The sequence below is a fragment of the Vespa crabro genome, chromosome 16, assembly GCF_910589235.1.
Source record: "Vespa crabro chromosome 16, iyVesCrab1.2, whole genome shotgun sequence".
Lineage (NCBI taxonomy): Eukaryota > Metazoa > Arthropoda > Insecta > Hymenoptera > Vespidae > Vespa > Vespa crabro.
In genome coordinates, this window is record NC_060970.1 from 4,936,137 (window position 1) to 4,952,486 (window position 16,350).

At 44.4% G+C, this 16,350-nt stretch overlaps 1 protein-coding gene across 3 annotated transcripts in view; it reads left to right on the forward strand.

The window, feature by feature from the left end:
- The window catches only part of LOC124429839 (protein split ends-like), a 66,898-nt gene that overhangs the window by 48,618 nt on the left and 1,930 nt on the right, over window positions 1-16,350 (forward strand). The window contains exons 3-11 of one of the 3 annotated variants that reach the window (XM_046975552.1): window positions 1,592-2,322; window positions 2,427-3,046; window positions 3,145-3,325; window positions 3,434-3,725; window positions 4,011-4,760; window positions 4,882-15,142; window positions 15,273-15,389; window positions 15,472-15,588; window positions 15,769-16,350. The exon at window positions 15,769-16,350 is cut by the window's right edge and continues 171 nt beyond it. In XM_046975552.1, coding sequence (XP_046831508.1) covers window positions 1,592-2,322; window positions 2,427-3,046; window positions 3,145-3,325; window positions 3,434-3,725; window positions 4,011-4,760; window positions 4,882-15,142; window positions 15,273-15,389; window positions 15,472-15,588; window positions 15,769-16,350 — 13,651 coding nt within the window. The remainder of the gene's footprint in view (window positions 1-1,591; window positions 2,323-2,426; window positions 3,047-3,144; window positions 3,326-3,433; window positions 3,726-4,010; window positions 4,761-4,881; window positions 15,143-15,272; window positions 15,390-15,471; window positions 15,589-15,768) is intronic. The other 2 variants (XM_046975555.1, XM_046975553.1) reach the window with 2 other exon arrangements.

A 16,350-nucleotide genomic window follows, 5' to 3' on the forward strand; every position in this document is an offset into this window, starting at 1 on the left:
CAGTGCCGTAGTTAGGAATGTACGATCCCTTCCCCCTCCCCTCTCTCTCTCTCTCTCTCTCTCATTCTCTCTCTTTTTATTTACGGAATACGTGTAGGTCTGTTTATTCTTTCAAGAGACATTCGAACTTTGATCGTAACGTAATCATTGGTGATTCGTGCAAACTTCGCTAAGAGGATGACGTCATTGTTTAATATTTATCACCGCATTCAAGGTTTACAATCCACTTATGAATCAGACGCTTATAAATATAAGGCTTATCATTTCTCTATAAGAATCGATAGTTCGACGAAATTTTTCTAATACGATCGAGTGAAACGTATTATAAGGAGGAGGAGACGGCGACGGCGACACACACGCTCGTCGTGAAAGGTGGAGAAAGAGAATCATAGTATAGGTTAAAAGAGAGAACTTGGCTGTAGATAAATAAGGCGTTAGACTAATTTGTCGTGACCCTGCCTTTCTTTCGTCAATGCGCATGCGCTAAGAGGTATGCCGATACGACTCTAGAAATATCTTATCGAGTATATTATTGTGCCCATACCGTGCATGCCAAACAAGTCACGACACATGCAAGAAGCTACGATTAACCCTTGCCCCCCGCACCCCCCCTTCTTCCCCTCTGTATACTATATTGAACGTAGATGCATAGTGCAAACACGAATGCGCGTCTACATTATATGCGATAGAATGTATATTTCGGGGAAATATTTCGATTCAGTGAGAATATCCCTTAAGATTGAAAAAGAGAAATTGTATCCTTTCGACGGTATTCCTTGAACATTTTTTTCAATGTGATTTCTTTCTTTCTTTCTTTCTTTCTCTTTTCTTCTTTCAGAGAACCTTAATGGGACAGAACGAATAACGAATTTGTTAAAAGATTCTTTGAGGTTAGGACTAGCCAAGGGTAATCATAGAACTCGTTTTTCCTTAACCAAATCCTAACCTCCTATCTGGTTCTCTTTCACAAACCACAACACCGATAGCCTTCTTTGAATAACGTGTCTCCCCGATGATTGGTTAGAGATCAGTAGCCGCAGGAGAACGTTTCGAAATCTCTTCTCTCTTGGGGCTTTCCACATCCGTGTCACGATTTGGAATCTTCTTTGGCGTGACCGACGTGACACGCGCAAAGTTTTGTCCTTCGGCGTTGGATTTTACAATGAAGAACTTGTCCCATCGCGGATATCCTCTTGATGCATCGCCATGGATAATCTCAGGCGGATGATCTTTTTTTCTTTCCTTCGAACATGACTCGCATCTCGCATCGACCATCTTCTTTTCTTTTTTTTCCTTTTTCTTTTTCTATAGTTGACGAGGTTACGTTAGTACTAGCATTGGCTCTTGCATACAGAAATATGCGTATAAAAGATGAAGATTAAAAATGCATATGGGAAAATTCATTTAGGCGATATAAACATTATGAGTAGGGAATAAAAGATTTGGCTCGTTTAACGAAACACTTGGCATCGTGATCACGTGAATACACAAACCACTTTAGGCATAACGATCACGTTCGTGCAAGCAAGGAAACAAAACAAGAGGAATCTCTAGCATCAGGCTAGACTAAGTTCGACTTGGTATGTTTCAGAAGTTCGGAGGATCATGGCTCGAGTGGCGGCGGTGGTGCCGGAGGCGGAGGTGGAGGAGGCGTCGGTGGTGTCGGGGGTGGTGTTGGCGTCGTCGGAGGAAGTAGCGGGGGTATCGTCGGATCTGGTGGCGGCGTCGTCGGCGGAGTCGGCGGAGTCGTCGGAGGCAGTGGTGGTAACGCAGTTGGCGTTAGCAGCGGCGTCGGCGGCAGCGGTGGCAGTGGCAGCGGGGGCGGCGTTGGCGTCGGCGTCAGCGGCAGCGTCATTGTCGGTGGCGGTGGCAGCGAGAGTAGCTTCGTCGAGTCGAGAAGTTCACACGGTAGCTCGCACGGAGGTTCCCATGGGGGTTTCTACAGCGGCGGCGGGGGTGCCGGCAGTGGAGGCGGTGGCAGCAATGCCGGGAGCGGTGGCGGCGTCGGCAGCACCGGAAGCGGCGTCGTCGTCGTTCAAGGCCATCCATCGGATCCTAACAGCGGTGAACCTGGTGGCTATATACCACGTGGACGTCCACCACCTGGTAGCTCTTACCACGTGACGTCGAGCAGGGCGAGGGATCGGCTTTACCCGAGGACAGGCCCTTACGGCTCCGGGCCGCCACCCCCGCCCCATTTAGATCGTCATCGGGCACCGTCTTCCTGGTCCTCTGCCTACGAGTCGACGACTTCATCGAGATATAGTAATGCACCACCACCACCTTCGCCGGCTACCAATGATTCCTACCAGGATGAGCCAGGTAAAATTTATAAATCAAACGTTTCTTCGAGTTTATTTTATAGACCGATGTATTTTTCTTTGATTTATTGTGTGCGTTAATCTCTTTTATTATAATACGAACAGGTGGCGGAGGCGGAGGTGGTAGTAGCAGCAGTGTCCACCGACAACACAAGAAGCAACGTAGAAAATCTCGAAGCGGTAGTAGCTCACCGAGCGGTAGCAGTCGTTCCGGTAGCAGCAGTAGTAGTCGAAGCGGCAGTTCCGCCGGTAGCACGTCCGCCGCAAGCACGTCACCAGGTAGTTCACCGCATCGTGCTGGAAATGCTGTTGCAGTCACCGAAGATCGCAGGCCACTGGCAATCTGCGTACGGAACCTTCCTGCTCGTAGCAGCGACACTTCCCTCAAGGATGGCCTTTTCCATGAGTATAAAAAGCATGGGAAGGTCACGTGGGTGAAGGTTGTCGGTGCAGCGGGCGACAGATACGCTCTGGTCTGCTTCAAGAAACCCGAGGACGTTGAGAAAGCCCTGGAAGTCTCTCATGACAAACTATTTTTCGGTTGCAAGATCGAAGTTGCGCCTTATCAAGGATACGACGTCGAGGACAACGAGTTTAGGCCGTACGAGGCCGAACTAGACGAGTATCATCCTAAAGCAACGAGGACGCTCTTTATTGGGAATCTCGAAAAAGATGTAACTGCGTCTGAACTCAGGAAACACTTTGAGCCTTTTGGCGAAATTATAGTAAGTCCAGGAGGATCGGTTTGCATCGTCGCCACTTTTCATTATTCATCAAGTTCTTCATCTTATATAAATGTATCCCTTTTTGTTTGCCTTCGCAGGAAATTGACATCAAAAAGCAAGGCGCTGTTTCGAGCTATGCATTTTGTCAGTATTCGGATATCGGTAGTGTCGTTAAGGCCATGAGATCTATGGATGGCGAACACCTAGGTGCGAATCGTATCAAACTTGGATTTGGAAAATCTATGCCCACTTCTTGCGTCTGGGTGGATGGTATAGGAGGTAATCCCAACATTTTGCATATTAAATGTGTGATCGTTATGTCATGCTGATGCACATGCATTTGTAATATAATAATAAGTAAATTATGTGTACGTGTTCATTTTATAGATTGCATGTCAGAAAAATACTTGAACATGCAGTTCCATCAGTTCGGTTCTATAACGCAAATCGTGGTGGATCGTGAACGTGGCCATGCGTTAGTCTTCTTCGAACAAATAAGCTGCGCTCAGGCTGCTGTGAAGGAAATGAGAGGAGCCGCGCTTCGTGGACGTCGTCTTCAAGTGGATTTCGCGTCCAGAGAATGCCAGGAAACTTTTTATGAACATCTGGAAAGACAAGGAGTTGCTGGTGAAAAACCTTGGGACACCAGGCCTTCGCCGGCGACAACCTTCGATGTTGCGTATGTATAATTATATATTATATTTGTGTGTGTGTGTGTGTATGTGTGTGTGTGTATATATATATATATATGTAATATTGTATATACAATTAAAAGGTAAAAGACTTGAATCGTTTAAAGAAAAATATTTGCAATTATGATGTCTAATGTGAACTTTTTCACCAATATTTTTTATAATGTATAAATTGTATAATTAATAATGACTAATGTATGCATATCTAGCTTTAAGTATCATCGTCACCCCCAAATAAAGAGCACAAAGTAGAATTCACGCGTTACTGAAAGGATTCATTACAGGAGGGAGCGTAGCAGCTTTGAATCAGCAGTTACAATGTCAAATTCGAGCGGTCGATTTACGCGTTACGATACACCCCCAAGATCAAGGACAACTAGTAGTTACTCTCGTACTTCCGGTGGTGGTAGCACTCCAGGGGCCAGTCCTGCTCATCCAACGGCGATGTCGCGTAGCAGTAGGCGTTCCTATCAAGATTCATACTACGACGGCGACTACAACGACCCAACGCCACGTAGATTTCGAAGTTACGACGAGTTCAGCCAGGGAAGCGGCGCGAGCCACGACGACTATCAGAGCAGCGTTCTGAGCGACGGTAAACTCAACGATGATGATTGTCCACCACCCCCATCGTCTCGACGACATGCCGTCCAGAGTGTCGTTACCAGCGTGGAGCCACCTGTTCCACCGCCACCTATTTTACCTCCGCCTGACATCAGGCATCTTCAAAAGGAGCGAGTTCATTTATTGGAACAGCTCGAGGAGTGTCACAGTAGCGGCGACGAAGTTGGTTTCGCACCTAAGAAACGAGTTAAGTTGGATGGAAGTTCAACGACGATATTATGCGAGGACGATGAACCTGAAATCGCATCGTTGTTGGTAACTTCTCATTCCGGTAGAAAAGGCATGGACGTTAGACGCGTAAGTGACAGCAAAGTGGTGGTGCATCATAGTACGAGAAGAAGTAGCTGTGATGGCAGGGGTCCTGGACCTTGTAAGCGTCGTCGAGATACTTCTAGCAGGTGAGATTGAATAAGTTAGAGGAAAGAATGGGGAGAACGAGAGAAAGAGTTTTTCGTATCGTCTTAGATCTATGTGCGATATCTCTAACTTTTTGTTTTTCTTCTTCGTTCTGACGTCTAGACATCATGAGCATCACGATGGATCACGACCAGGAACGCCTCTTGTCGATGAAAGACCTGAGAACCTCGTGCCGAGCGAGCCAAGAAGATTTCGCGAAAGGAGTCACGAGGGTCCTCTGTCGTTACCTTTACCAAGGTTTGCGACTCAGATGTTGAACAACAACAACACTAGTAATAGCAACAACAACAACACCAATAACAACAACAACAATAACAACAACAATAACAACAACAACAGCAACAACAACAACAACAACAATAACGGTAACAGCAGTAATGCTCGGTCGAGTAGCAGCAGTCTGAAAGTCACTAGTCCACCTTGTGCCAGCGGGCTCTCGGTTGCGGCCAGCCCTTGTACGGCACCACAGCCACCAGCCTCGCCACCGCCTAGACATTTGAGCCCCAGTCCAACGAGTTCCGACAGCGAGACGGCGCCCCAGTCTCCTAGTCTCGAAGAGAGAATACGTTCCCTCGACGAGAAATATGAAAAGTGGTCGGGCTCGAGAGCTCTGAGTGCAGCCGGTGGCGATGCTTTGGCAAAACTCGACGCCAGCGCTTCGGAACGTTTTAAATTCCGACATAAACTCCTTGACTTGGATCTACATGAAGTGCAACCGTCGGACATAGTGAAATCCGTTCTCGCGAAAAGAAGTGTTTTTGACGAGGATTCGAAACGACTGGAGAACTTCAGTGAAAAATACGAACCGAAAGAATTTACGGGCGTTATAGGCGTCAGTTCGATGATCGGTAGCACGGCTGGGCTAACTTCTAGCGGGGGTTGCACCAGCAAAGTTTGCCTGCAGTATCCATTTCCTAGTCATCCGCCGGTGCAACTGACTAGTACCTCCTCTGTGAGCAGTCACATCGGTGGTAGTAGCACGATGCTCTCGACGAGCATGGTTCCGTTGGTATTAAAAACGACTGATCCACGCTCGACGATGCAGCACAATTGTGTACACCCAACCCCAGCGACACCGATCACTCCGGGCACGTCGATCAAAACCGTCAGTCCGGAATTACCACCGGTTTCTTTGCCCATCGGTCTTGCAAGTAGCGGAACGGCAGCAAGCAGTGGTAATAGTAGCGGTTTAGGGTCGGCCAGTAGCCTTCTTAGTGGTAATAGTAGTGTATGTAGTATTCACAGCCTCAGCGCCTCGACGAATCGAGGATTACTTTCTAGTAGTAATACAGTTTTGAATAATTCGTCGTCGTCAGTGGCGATATCTTCGTCAACATCATCCTCGTCCTGTTCCTCTTCCTCTACCATTTCTTCTTCTTCTTCTTCTTCTTTAACGTGTTTAACGTCATCATCCTCCTCGTCATCCTCCGCGATATCAGCAGCGTCTACAATTTCCTTGTCAGCAGCGGCAACAGCAGCAGCTGCGGCGGCGGCGGCGGCAGCAGCAGCAGCAGCAGCAGCAGCAGCAGCATCCGGTGTTATTACGGCAACGACGATGATTTTAACGACAGCAACATCTACAACATCGATCCCCTCTACCTCGTCAGGCACGATACAACAGCAGTCTTTATCGAGCGGCGGTCAATATCATCAATCTTCCTTGACAACCGTTTCCTCTTCGGTGCCATTGTCTTCCACGATATCGTCCACGTTCAGCACGTCTTCGTTATCCTCTTCCTCGGTCGATGTACCTCGTGCTCGTTTACGAAAGGAGATTGGCAGTAGTAGCAATAGTAGGGAGAGAAGAGATTCTCGAGAGGGTAGGGATAGTAGAGATTCTAAACACAGTAAAGCGAAGGATTGTCAGAGAAGATCGAGAAAAGAGGAAGTTGATCGCAAAGACAGGGACGATAAAGAAGGTTTAAGCAACAATGATGTCAATGAAACTGATAATCACAGTAGAGATTTCAAAGAGAGCAAGGAAACGAGGTACGAAAGGAGAGAACGAGAGGATAAGGAAAGAAGGGAGAAGGATGATCGGGAAAGACAGGAACGAAGAGATAAGGAAGATCGTGACAGACAGGAACGTAAGGAACGAGAGGAGAGAGAGAGAAGGGAGAAGGATGAGGAACGTAGAGAAAGAGAGAGATTGGACAAGGAACGTCAGGAGAAGGATAGAAGGGAACGGGAGGAACGAGAACGTGAGAAGAAGGAGAGGGAGGAGAACGAATTCAGGGAGAAGGAGAGGAGAGAGAAGGAACGGTTGGAACGTGAGAAGAGAGAGCGGGAGGAAAAGGAGAGGCAGGAACGTAGGGAACGCGAAGAAAGAGAGAGAAGAGATCGGGAGGAACGGGAGAGGAAGGAACGTGAATTGCGTTTGGAACGGGAGAAACAGGAGAAGGAACGTCTCAGGAAGGAACGGGAGGAACAGGAAAGGCGAGAGAAAGAGGAAAGGGAGAGATTGGAACGGGAGAGGAGAAGGGAGGAAAAGGAACGTCTTGATAAGGAGAGGAAACGTGAGAGGGAGGAGAAGGAACGTTTGGAACGAGAGAGGCGGAAGGAGAAGGAGGAACGCGAGAGATTGGAGAAGGAAAAACGTGAGAAGGAGGAGAGGGAAAGATTGGAGAGAGAGAAACACGAAAGGGAGAAGAGAAGGGAGCGAGAAGATCAAGAGAAACGTGAGAAGGAAAAGGTCGAACGAGAGAAGAGAAGGGATCGCGAGGAAAAGGATAAGGAAAAGCGTGAACGCGAAGAAAGTAGGCGTCAACCTACCGATAATCATTTACATCAATCGGTAACGCAGTCTCAGATCCAACAGGCTGCTGCTGCTGCTGCTGCTGCTGCTGTTGCTGCTGCAGCTGCAGCTGCTCCGGCCCCGGTACCTATAAAACGTAGGTGTTCGTCCCAAGATTGCCCCACCGAGGATGATACCAAACGTATGAAGATCTCTGATCATCGTAGAGACAGCAAAGATCGGCCTAGACAAAATAGAAGATCGGAGGATCGCAAACATCGCAATGACTCTCATCGTTCTAGTCGAGAAAGTAGGGAAAGTAGAGAGAGCAAAGAATCCATTGGTACTGTACAAGATAATACTAGGGGGGATACGACTCATACCGATGTTAGGGAATCCAATAGAGAGAATAGAGAAAACAATAGAGAAAGTGTTAAAGAGAAACAAAGAAGTAAAAGAAGATCTGAAAAAGAATCGAGGGAACGTAGTCCTAGGGTCTGTCAGGAAGCTGACAAAGAATTTTTATCGAGATTAGAACTCTCTAAACGTAATGAATCAAATTCACCGAACGAACAAACATCTACGAGTTCTAATCACTCGAGGGACCCGTCGCAGTTCCATCAACAGCAGGCTTCTTCGAATCAACACAGTGACGTTGACGATGGTCCTACCCACGATATGCAAGTTGCGCGGCATCCTTCGGCAACCGATACAGATAGCGACGAACCCAAGAAACATTCGATATTTGATATTGTGGACGATGAGCCAGCTTACATCAGTATGTACGATAAAGTGAAGGCACGTTCGACGAAAAATATGCAGAAATTGGAAGAGGAGAAACGTCAAGTACGTTTGAAAGATAAGTTTTCACAGCTGAAGCAAAGCCGTGCCAGACGAGAAGAGAAGAAACAAAGTACATCTTGGGATGGTGATTCGGTTAGCAGCAAAGCTTTAACTGAGGATGAGGCTACGTCCGAATCAGACTCGGCTAGAGCAAAGTCTTTATCAAGAAAGGGATCAAGGTCTCGAATTCATTCTGACACCAGCGAGGAAGAGGAATCCTTTAACAATAAAGTTCGAAAGAATGTTAAAACGGATAGATTTCTTGAAAGTGACGTGGATCTTGGCTTTGCCGATACAGAAGAGAAACAAAATCCATTGGATACCACCAACGTTGTTATTAACAGTGTACATACCAATGCAAAGGAGGATGTACGTACTTCTGACGATGACGAAAGAGTTGCATACCAAACGAGCCATCCAACGATTGTTGTCAATAATCACGAAAGGGATTCGCGTAAGAAATCACATAAAAAGAAACAAAAGCGTCAGAAAAATTCAGTATCCAGCGAAGAGAATTCGAAGCTCGAATCTACCGAAACTACAGATCATAAAAGTAAGGCTAACGTTATATCGACTGATTCAGAGTGTCGTTCGAATCATGCAACTGAATCTGTAACGATTAGTAGTAGTAGTACACCGACGGCGACAACAGTGACAGCCATTGACAATGCCGAAGAAAGGATGCGTGCTGATAAGAAGCAGAGAACGAAGAAAGATAAAAGAAGAGAACGAAACGGAGAAGACAAGGTTAAAGCAAGAAGGAAAAGATTGAATAGGCAAGAAGCTAGAGATTCCCAAAGAATGGAAGATATATTTGGTCCGCTTTCTGACGACGTTGATGATCCTCCACCTTCAGACACCTTCTTTGATAGACTCAGTAATATGACATCTGAAAATAACGCTTATGTTTCTGACAGCGACGGTGGACGTAGTCCAGTTCTTGACGTTGAAAGAGTTAGAAGAAAAACAGAAAAGAAACGACAGAGGCATCATCAGGAAGATGAGAATAGCGTTGATCTTGCTGAAGCTGGACGAGAAATTGAGGCTAAACTTTTAGGCCTACCAAATTCACCAAAATCCGCAGTTGCTTGTACAGAGTCCAATGAACACGACGTTTTCCGTTTCACCGATGATAATGATAGCGTTGAACCATCTACACCGACTACCGTACCCGAAAAGGTTAAGGAAAAGAAAAAGAAACGTAAGAAATCGAAGGAAGAACGTAGTCGGAAAGATTATCATCACCATCATCATCATCATCACCATCATCATGAAAAGACCGGTGAATTACCTTATCTTGGTGCAGATCCAAGTCCTCCAAGAGCAAGTAGTCCTTTGATTCCGAAAACGTTGTCTCCAACTTTGCCAGCTCTTAGAGATACACTGTTAAGTCCCATACCCAAAGTCGTAACATCGAATACATCAACGGTCTCAGCTATCAGTACTCCTATTGTAAGCGGTGTCATTCAACAACCGCCGAAGCCTGAAAAGAAGAAAGAGAAATTTATACCCGGTTTTGGAATAGAAATTGATGAAACTATTCATGAGAATGCAGTTAAAAGTATCTCGGAGCCTGAAGAACGTGAAAGTGGTTGCCAATCTCGTAACAGTAGAGACGAAACGGAAGTCTCTGTTTCAACAACACCACCTGTACAAAATGAGGATAAACCAAGAGTCGCTATTTCTCAGGAAGAAACAGAAGATGCCGTTGCAGCGTTGTTAGAAGAAACTTTCGGTGGTTCTACCGAAGATTTCTCTTACGAAGGAGAGGAAGAGGACAATGAGGTAGATGGTACAACTGGTCCTCCAGCTGAAGCACCCCAAGAGGATGTTGAGGAAATGCAACAAGCAGTTGAAAGTTTGAATGCATCAGCAGTCGAAGGCGAAGATCTGAAACCTGATACTCCTCAAAGCGAGCATGATCTTCAAATAGATACAGACACTGAAGAAGATCCTAATTATGAGAACTTCGATCTAACTCAACCACCAAAAACGCCAGATATTCCGTCGTTTTATAAATCACCAACAAAGACAACACCAACTACGATGACACTTGCTATTGTTGCAGCAGAGAAACCGGTGGAAGCTCGTTTACCACTTAATCCTGTAATTCCGAAATCGCAGAACTCTCCGAATTCAGTAATTGCACATTCTTGGAACCTCAATGAACATAAATCTCGTGATACAACAAAAACTGTACAAATTGATACGGTCGAATCCGGTGTTACAATAGCTAGTCCTGAGAGAGTTTCTCAATCCCATCGAACTTCAACATCATCGCCACCAACGTACAAACAACCGATGTTGGGATCATGTAACGTACCGATCGCAAATGAAACTTCACGAATTTCGGCAGCCAGTCCAAGACCATCAACGATTAGTGTACAACCTCTGTATCAAAGACTACCAGTTTCACCTCAATCTCAAATGGTACCAATGCGTCAAGCTTCTCCAAGAATGCAAAATATTTCAACACCATCGTCGTCTTCACCATCAAGTATAACGCCTTTACCACCACTCGTTCCATCAAGAATACCACCTTTGATACCATCACAATTATCTCCGAGAATTCCACAACCTCTTTCACCAAATGGACAATGGAATCGAAATTCTGCATTGAGTCCTCATGTGTCCACCGTTGGAAAGCCTTCACCGCCACCAACTAGAATTGCAGTGAGTGTTCCTATTTCTGCGCATAGACCAGAGGTAACAGTACAACAGATCTATTCAACTGCTGCAACTCAACAACCAGTGATTCAACATGCTGCTGGTTTGAGACCACTTACTCCAAGTTATCCTCGAGGTGGTTTGCCACCATTAACTTTAAATATTCCACCACGTCCTTACATGCCAGTACCACCATTGGCACCAGGCATACAAGTCAAGAGTTCAAGAGATTCTGCTGCTTTAGGGAACAAGTCTGTAATAGAGACATTACTCTCAGTTAATCCAAATGAACCACCGCAAAGATTAGAAGAGCCTAAATTATCACCTGCTGTTATACCAGAATCTACAAACAAGGCCTCGACTTCTCCAAAGGTTCCTTCGCCTAATCAACCACCTACGTATATACCTGAAACGGCTAAAATTGAAATTAGTGCAAGCACGTCTAGTCCAGCTTTTGGAAAGTCATCTAACATTACAGAAAATTGTCCTTTACAATCGAGATCTCAGAAACAAATACCAGTGTCCGTAACGGGAGATAACAATGTTCTTTCTCCACGACCTAAACAAGAATTATCTCAACTCTTAACCACTCATGTACCACGTTGTTCTACACCTAGTCCTGTGATCATAGCACATGGACAATCTCACATAGTTCATAAATCTATGATGCATGGTCTGGGTCCACCAACAGTTTCTTCTGCTAATCAATCTTTAATTAAAACGGTGGTACCAATAGTATCCCAACAATTAACACCAACAGTACAATCCACAACGAGCGGTGACAAATGCATCATTCCACAAACAACTGTATCTTTCTCTAGTTGTCAAAGAATGTCACCTGTTCCTCAAGCGGCTTCACTTGCAAAGTCTCATTTACCTGTTGGTCCTGCAGTCTCACAATCAATAATAACTAGAGTCATACCAACGACCGTGTCAACGACTGTATCAACTACTTCGATGACTGACAATGTAAGGGAATCCATAGAACCACGTATAGTACAGACAGAAAAATCAGCAGCAGATTCTGAGTCACAAATAGGACAGACTGCTCAACCTATGCAATTAACACCGCCGATACAATCAACTCAACCTATTGAAATTATTAAGCAAGAGCCAGCTGTTATTATAAAGCAAGAAGATACAACATTAAAGGAAGAAATGAAATTTACTATCCCAAAAACAGAGCCACCTTTAGAACAGTCATGTGAGACGGATATAAAACCTAAGGAAGAGAAACATGAATTTGTTGAATCGGAAAAGTTAACGTCTTGCGTTCCAAAAACAGAAGTATTGAATATTCTTGTACCAAAACTTGAGAATGAGACAACTATAAAATCTGAAGTTGTAAGTGAAGTGAAAGAGGAAGAAGACGAGGAAGAAGAAGAGGAGGAAGAAGTAGTAACAAAAGAAAATGAAGAGGTTGAATTGGATGAAGAACCGGTCGAAGATCCATTGAAAGAACCAAGTACAGATCCGCTTGCTATAGATGTGTCAAAAGAAGACCCAACTGATAGCAAAGAAGATAGTGATTATTGGTCGGCCAAGGAAGTAAATATAGAAAGTGTAATAAAGAAAGTGGATGCCTTGTGTGATGGCGAAGGTAACGATGGCGATGAAGATCTACAACAAAGTCAAGAAACTCACAATAATTCTTTGGAGACGGCAAAGAGTGAATCCGATTGGTTCGAAACTGAAACAAACGAGGAGGAAAATAAAAAGAATACAACAGTTAATGACGATCAAGACGAAGGTGTGGAGACGTGCGAGGCAGAATTAACGAAGAGTCGTCGTGGTAGATCAAAAGCGAAACGAGGTGCTAGCAGTCGAGGTGGAGTTAGACGCGGTAGAACCACTACTGCAGCAGCTGGACATAAAAGAGGTGGAAGAACGTCTAGAGGAAGCAAACATCATGTTGCACATAAATTACCGTATGCCGACGTTTACGAATTTCATGACGACAGCGAAGAAGACAATCCTGGTCGTCCTCGTCTAATTCTCACTATTAAATCTGGACCACATACTACTGTTAAAGAATTACCTTTGGAAGAATTAGTTTCGCCAGCTACTAACACAAGGAAGTCTAGAAGATTAGCAGAAAAAGATGGCAGCAGGAATACTGTTGATGACGTCATCGAAGATGTAGTACGTGCATCGACAAATAAGAACTTATCGAGCGGTAATGTTGGTAGTATACATACTACCAGAAGAAGTACTAGACACAACAATTCACCGCGCAATGTACAAACTACACAACCCAAAGTACAAGTTACCGAACCACGGAAATCACCAAGGGGTAGTCGTAAAGTGACAAGAAGGACTTCTGAAAATAATGACGATAGCGGAGAGGAGAAATTTATTAAATTGGTTGTTACCACATCGAAAAAGCTTGAGAATAAGAATGAAAACACTGTGACTGAAGAATCTAATCTAAAAGTGGAAGAAACCAATCAAACGTTGACACCACCTGAACAGAAATCTGTATCTCTAGAACCAACAACATTGATTGATCCAGTTACAGGAATGTTAATACCAATGAGAGAGTCAGAGGAAGGCCAATATATACCAGTTAGTACACCAGCTAATCAACAACAAACTGTTACTAAAACGATCAGCGAAATTCGAAGTGCTAATGTAACAGTCAATGAAAGTTCAATCAATGAATCAATGCAATCAAAATCCTCATTCGATAATACCATTGCGACGGTTAATGAAGAATCGAAAAAAGAGCAGCCTGTGGAAACTGTACCTTGTCAACCAATACAAAATCAACTGATATCGTCACAAGCTAGTGTTATTACAAAGCCTCAATCTCCAATTATTCAAGCTACTTCTACCATTACAGTCGTGCAATCATCTACAACATGTACAACTGTTACAACCATGTCAACAATACCGAGTGTAGCTACATCACAACCAGTATCAACTTCTACTATACAGAATAAACCTACGAGTTTGAAAGCTCATGTATTGAATGCAAGCAAATTATCTACCCAGCCTCAGCCTCAGCCTCAGCCTCAGCCTCAGCCTCAGCCTCAGCTTCAGCCTCAGCCTCAGCTTCAGCCTCAGCCTCAGCCTCAGCTTCCATCTCAAACTCAACCTCAATCTCAACCTCAACCTCAACCCCAACCCCAACCGCAACCTCAACTTCAGGCTCAAGTTCAGCATCAGGTTCAGCCTCAGGTTCAGCCTCAGGTTCAGCCTCAGGTTCAGCCTCAGATTCAGCCTCAGGTTCAGTCTCAGGTTCAGTCTCAGGTTCAGCCTCAGGTTCAGCCTCACATTCAGCCTCAGGTTCAGCCTCACATTCAGCCTCAGGTTCAGCCTCAGGTTCAGCTTCAGACTCAGGTTCAGCTTCAGGCTCAGACTCAACCACAACTGCAGCCACAGCCACAGCCTCAAGTTCAATCTCTGTCTCAGTCTCAATCTCAGTCTCAGTCTCAGGCTCAATCTCAATCTCAACTTCAGCCACAATCTCAACTTCAGCCACAATCTCAACTTCAGCCACAATCTCAACTTCAGCCACAATCTCAATCTCAGCCTCAATCTCAACAACAAATCGTTATTACGAAGCCTGTAGTTCCAATATTACCAAGTCAGACAGTAGTGCAAAATATCATTAAACAACCGACTCAAGCAATACAAAGTCTCCATTTGCAAATTCCTGGTGGTAGAGTGGTCTCACCTAATTTGAGTCCATGTACAAAACAGGCACAAGTGAGTACAGGGAATGGAAAGCAAGGACAACCAATGTCACCAGTACTTAATAATACAGGTGTACCACCTAATCCTAAGCAACATCTGCTACAGGCAGCAAAACAGCAACAACAACAACCATCCACCATAATAAATATGTCTCAAAAATTACCAATCAATGTTCATCCAGCTAGTGTTGTATCTGCACCAACTCAAAGAATACATCATCCAGTTTCACAGCCAGTAACAGCAAAAGGTATAAATGGGCAACCACATCCGCTCAATCCAAAAACTCATTTATTACAAGCAGTAGTACCACCAATGGTAACTGGAGCAGTTGCAAGTCCTCCAACGCAACCACATCTCGTTGGTCCACAAACTGTTGCAGCGGCTGTAGGTTGCCCACGTCCAGCTGGGCCTAAACCTCAAGTACGTCTATTCTTATTTTAAAGTCATATATATATATATATATATATATATATATATATATATATATATATATATATATATAATATATACTTCGAACGTTTAGTTAAATGCGTATTCGAATTACTTATAGGTAACTGGTACTATGGAACCTCCTAAAGTAGAAGTCTCTATGTCTGGTTGCATTATGGTACCCACTGCAAGTCCTCAAAGTCGTGGAGTACCAATACCAACTTATGATGCACCTATGGTAAGTAAAATAATAATCTTTATCACATAATATGTATAAAAAATTACGGTAGTAAACTAACAACTTGCCTGCTTTTTATTAGCATGGGAGTGCAGGTACTGCTCCATCACCGGGGGCTCAATATGGACTTGTGCCTCCACATCGTACTCAGAGTCCTCCATTGCCTCCACCTGCTCATCATCATGCTAATGCTTCTCAGGTATTTTTTTTCTTCTTTTATTTTTATTATTAACTTACACCAGATAATATCGAAAAATAATTGTATATAACGTATGACAGTATTTGAAATTGCACGAAGTTAAAGAATTTCTAGTATTAATTTTCTTTTTGGGTCCTTATACATAAGAAGATACGTAATATAATTTTCTTTTTTTTGCAGAGTGACGTCGTGAATCATTATGGTGGATTATCACGTGGTGCCGAATTACCTCCACATTACATGCATCCACAAGTGTTACAGTATCAATATCTACGTGCCCAACAGGAAGCTCTAACTCCGCGTATAGCTTATCATATTCCAGGAACAAGATCTCCTCATTTACCATTAGATCCCAAATTAGAAACTGGTATAGAAGATAGTCATAGTCCACCTTTGGAATTAAGGAGAAGTACAAGAACTCCTCAGGATCGTACAACGGACAGTCCACAAGTTGCACAGGTTTACATGCTTCATGGAGGTACACGACTACCACCACCACCACCTCAATATAATGCTGGAAGTAATCCATCTTTGGCTGCACCAACTGCAGCGAGAGGAGGTTATTATGAGCCACCTCCTGCTCACTTACGTTCTCAATATCCTATGCCAGCGAGTGAAGCACCAACGGACAGTGCAATTACACCTGACAGGCCAAGAAAACATCAAGTAGTAACACCACCTCATGCATCACAAGTACCACCGCAAGCAGATTCATTCCAAATGTTACTTCAACGTTATCCTGTCATGTGGCAAGGATTACTT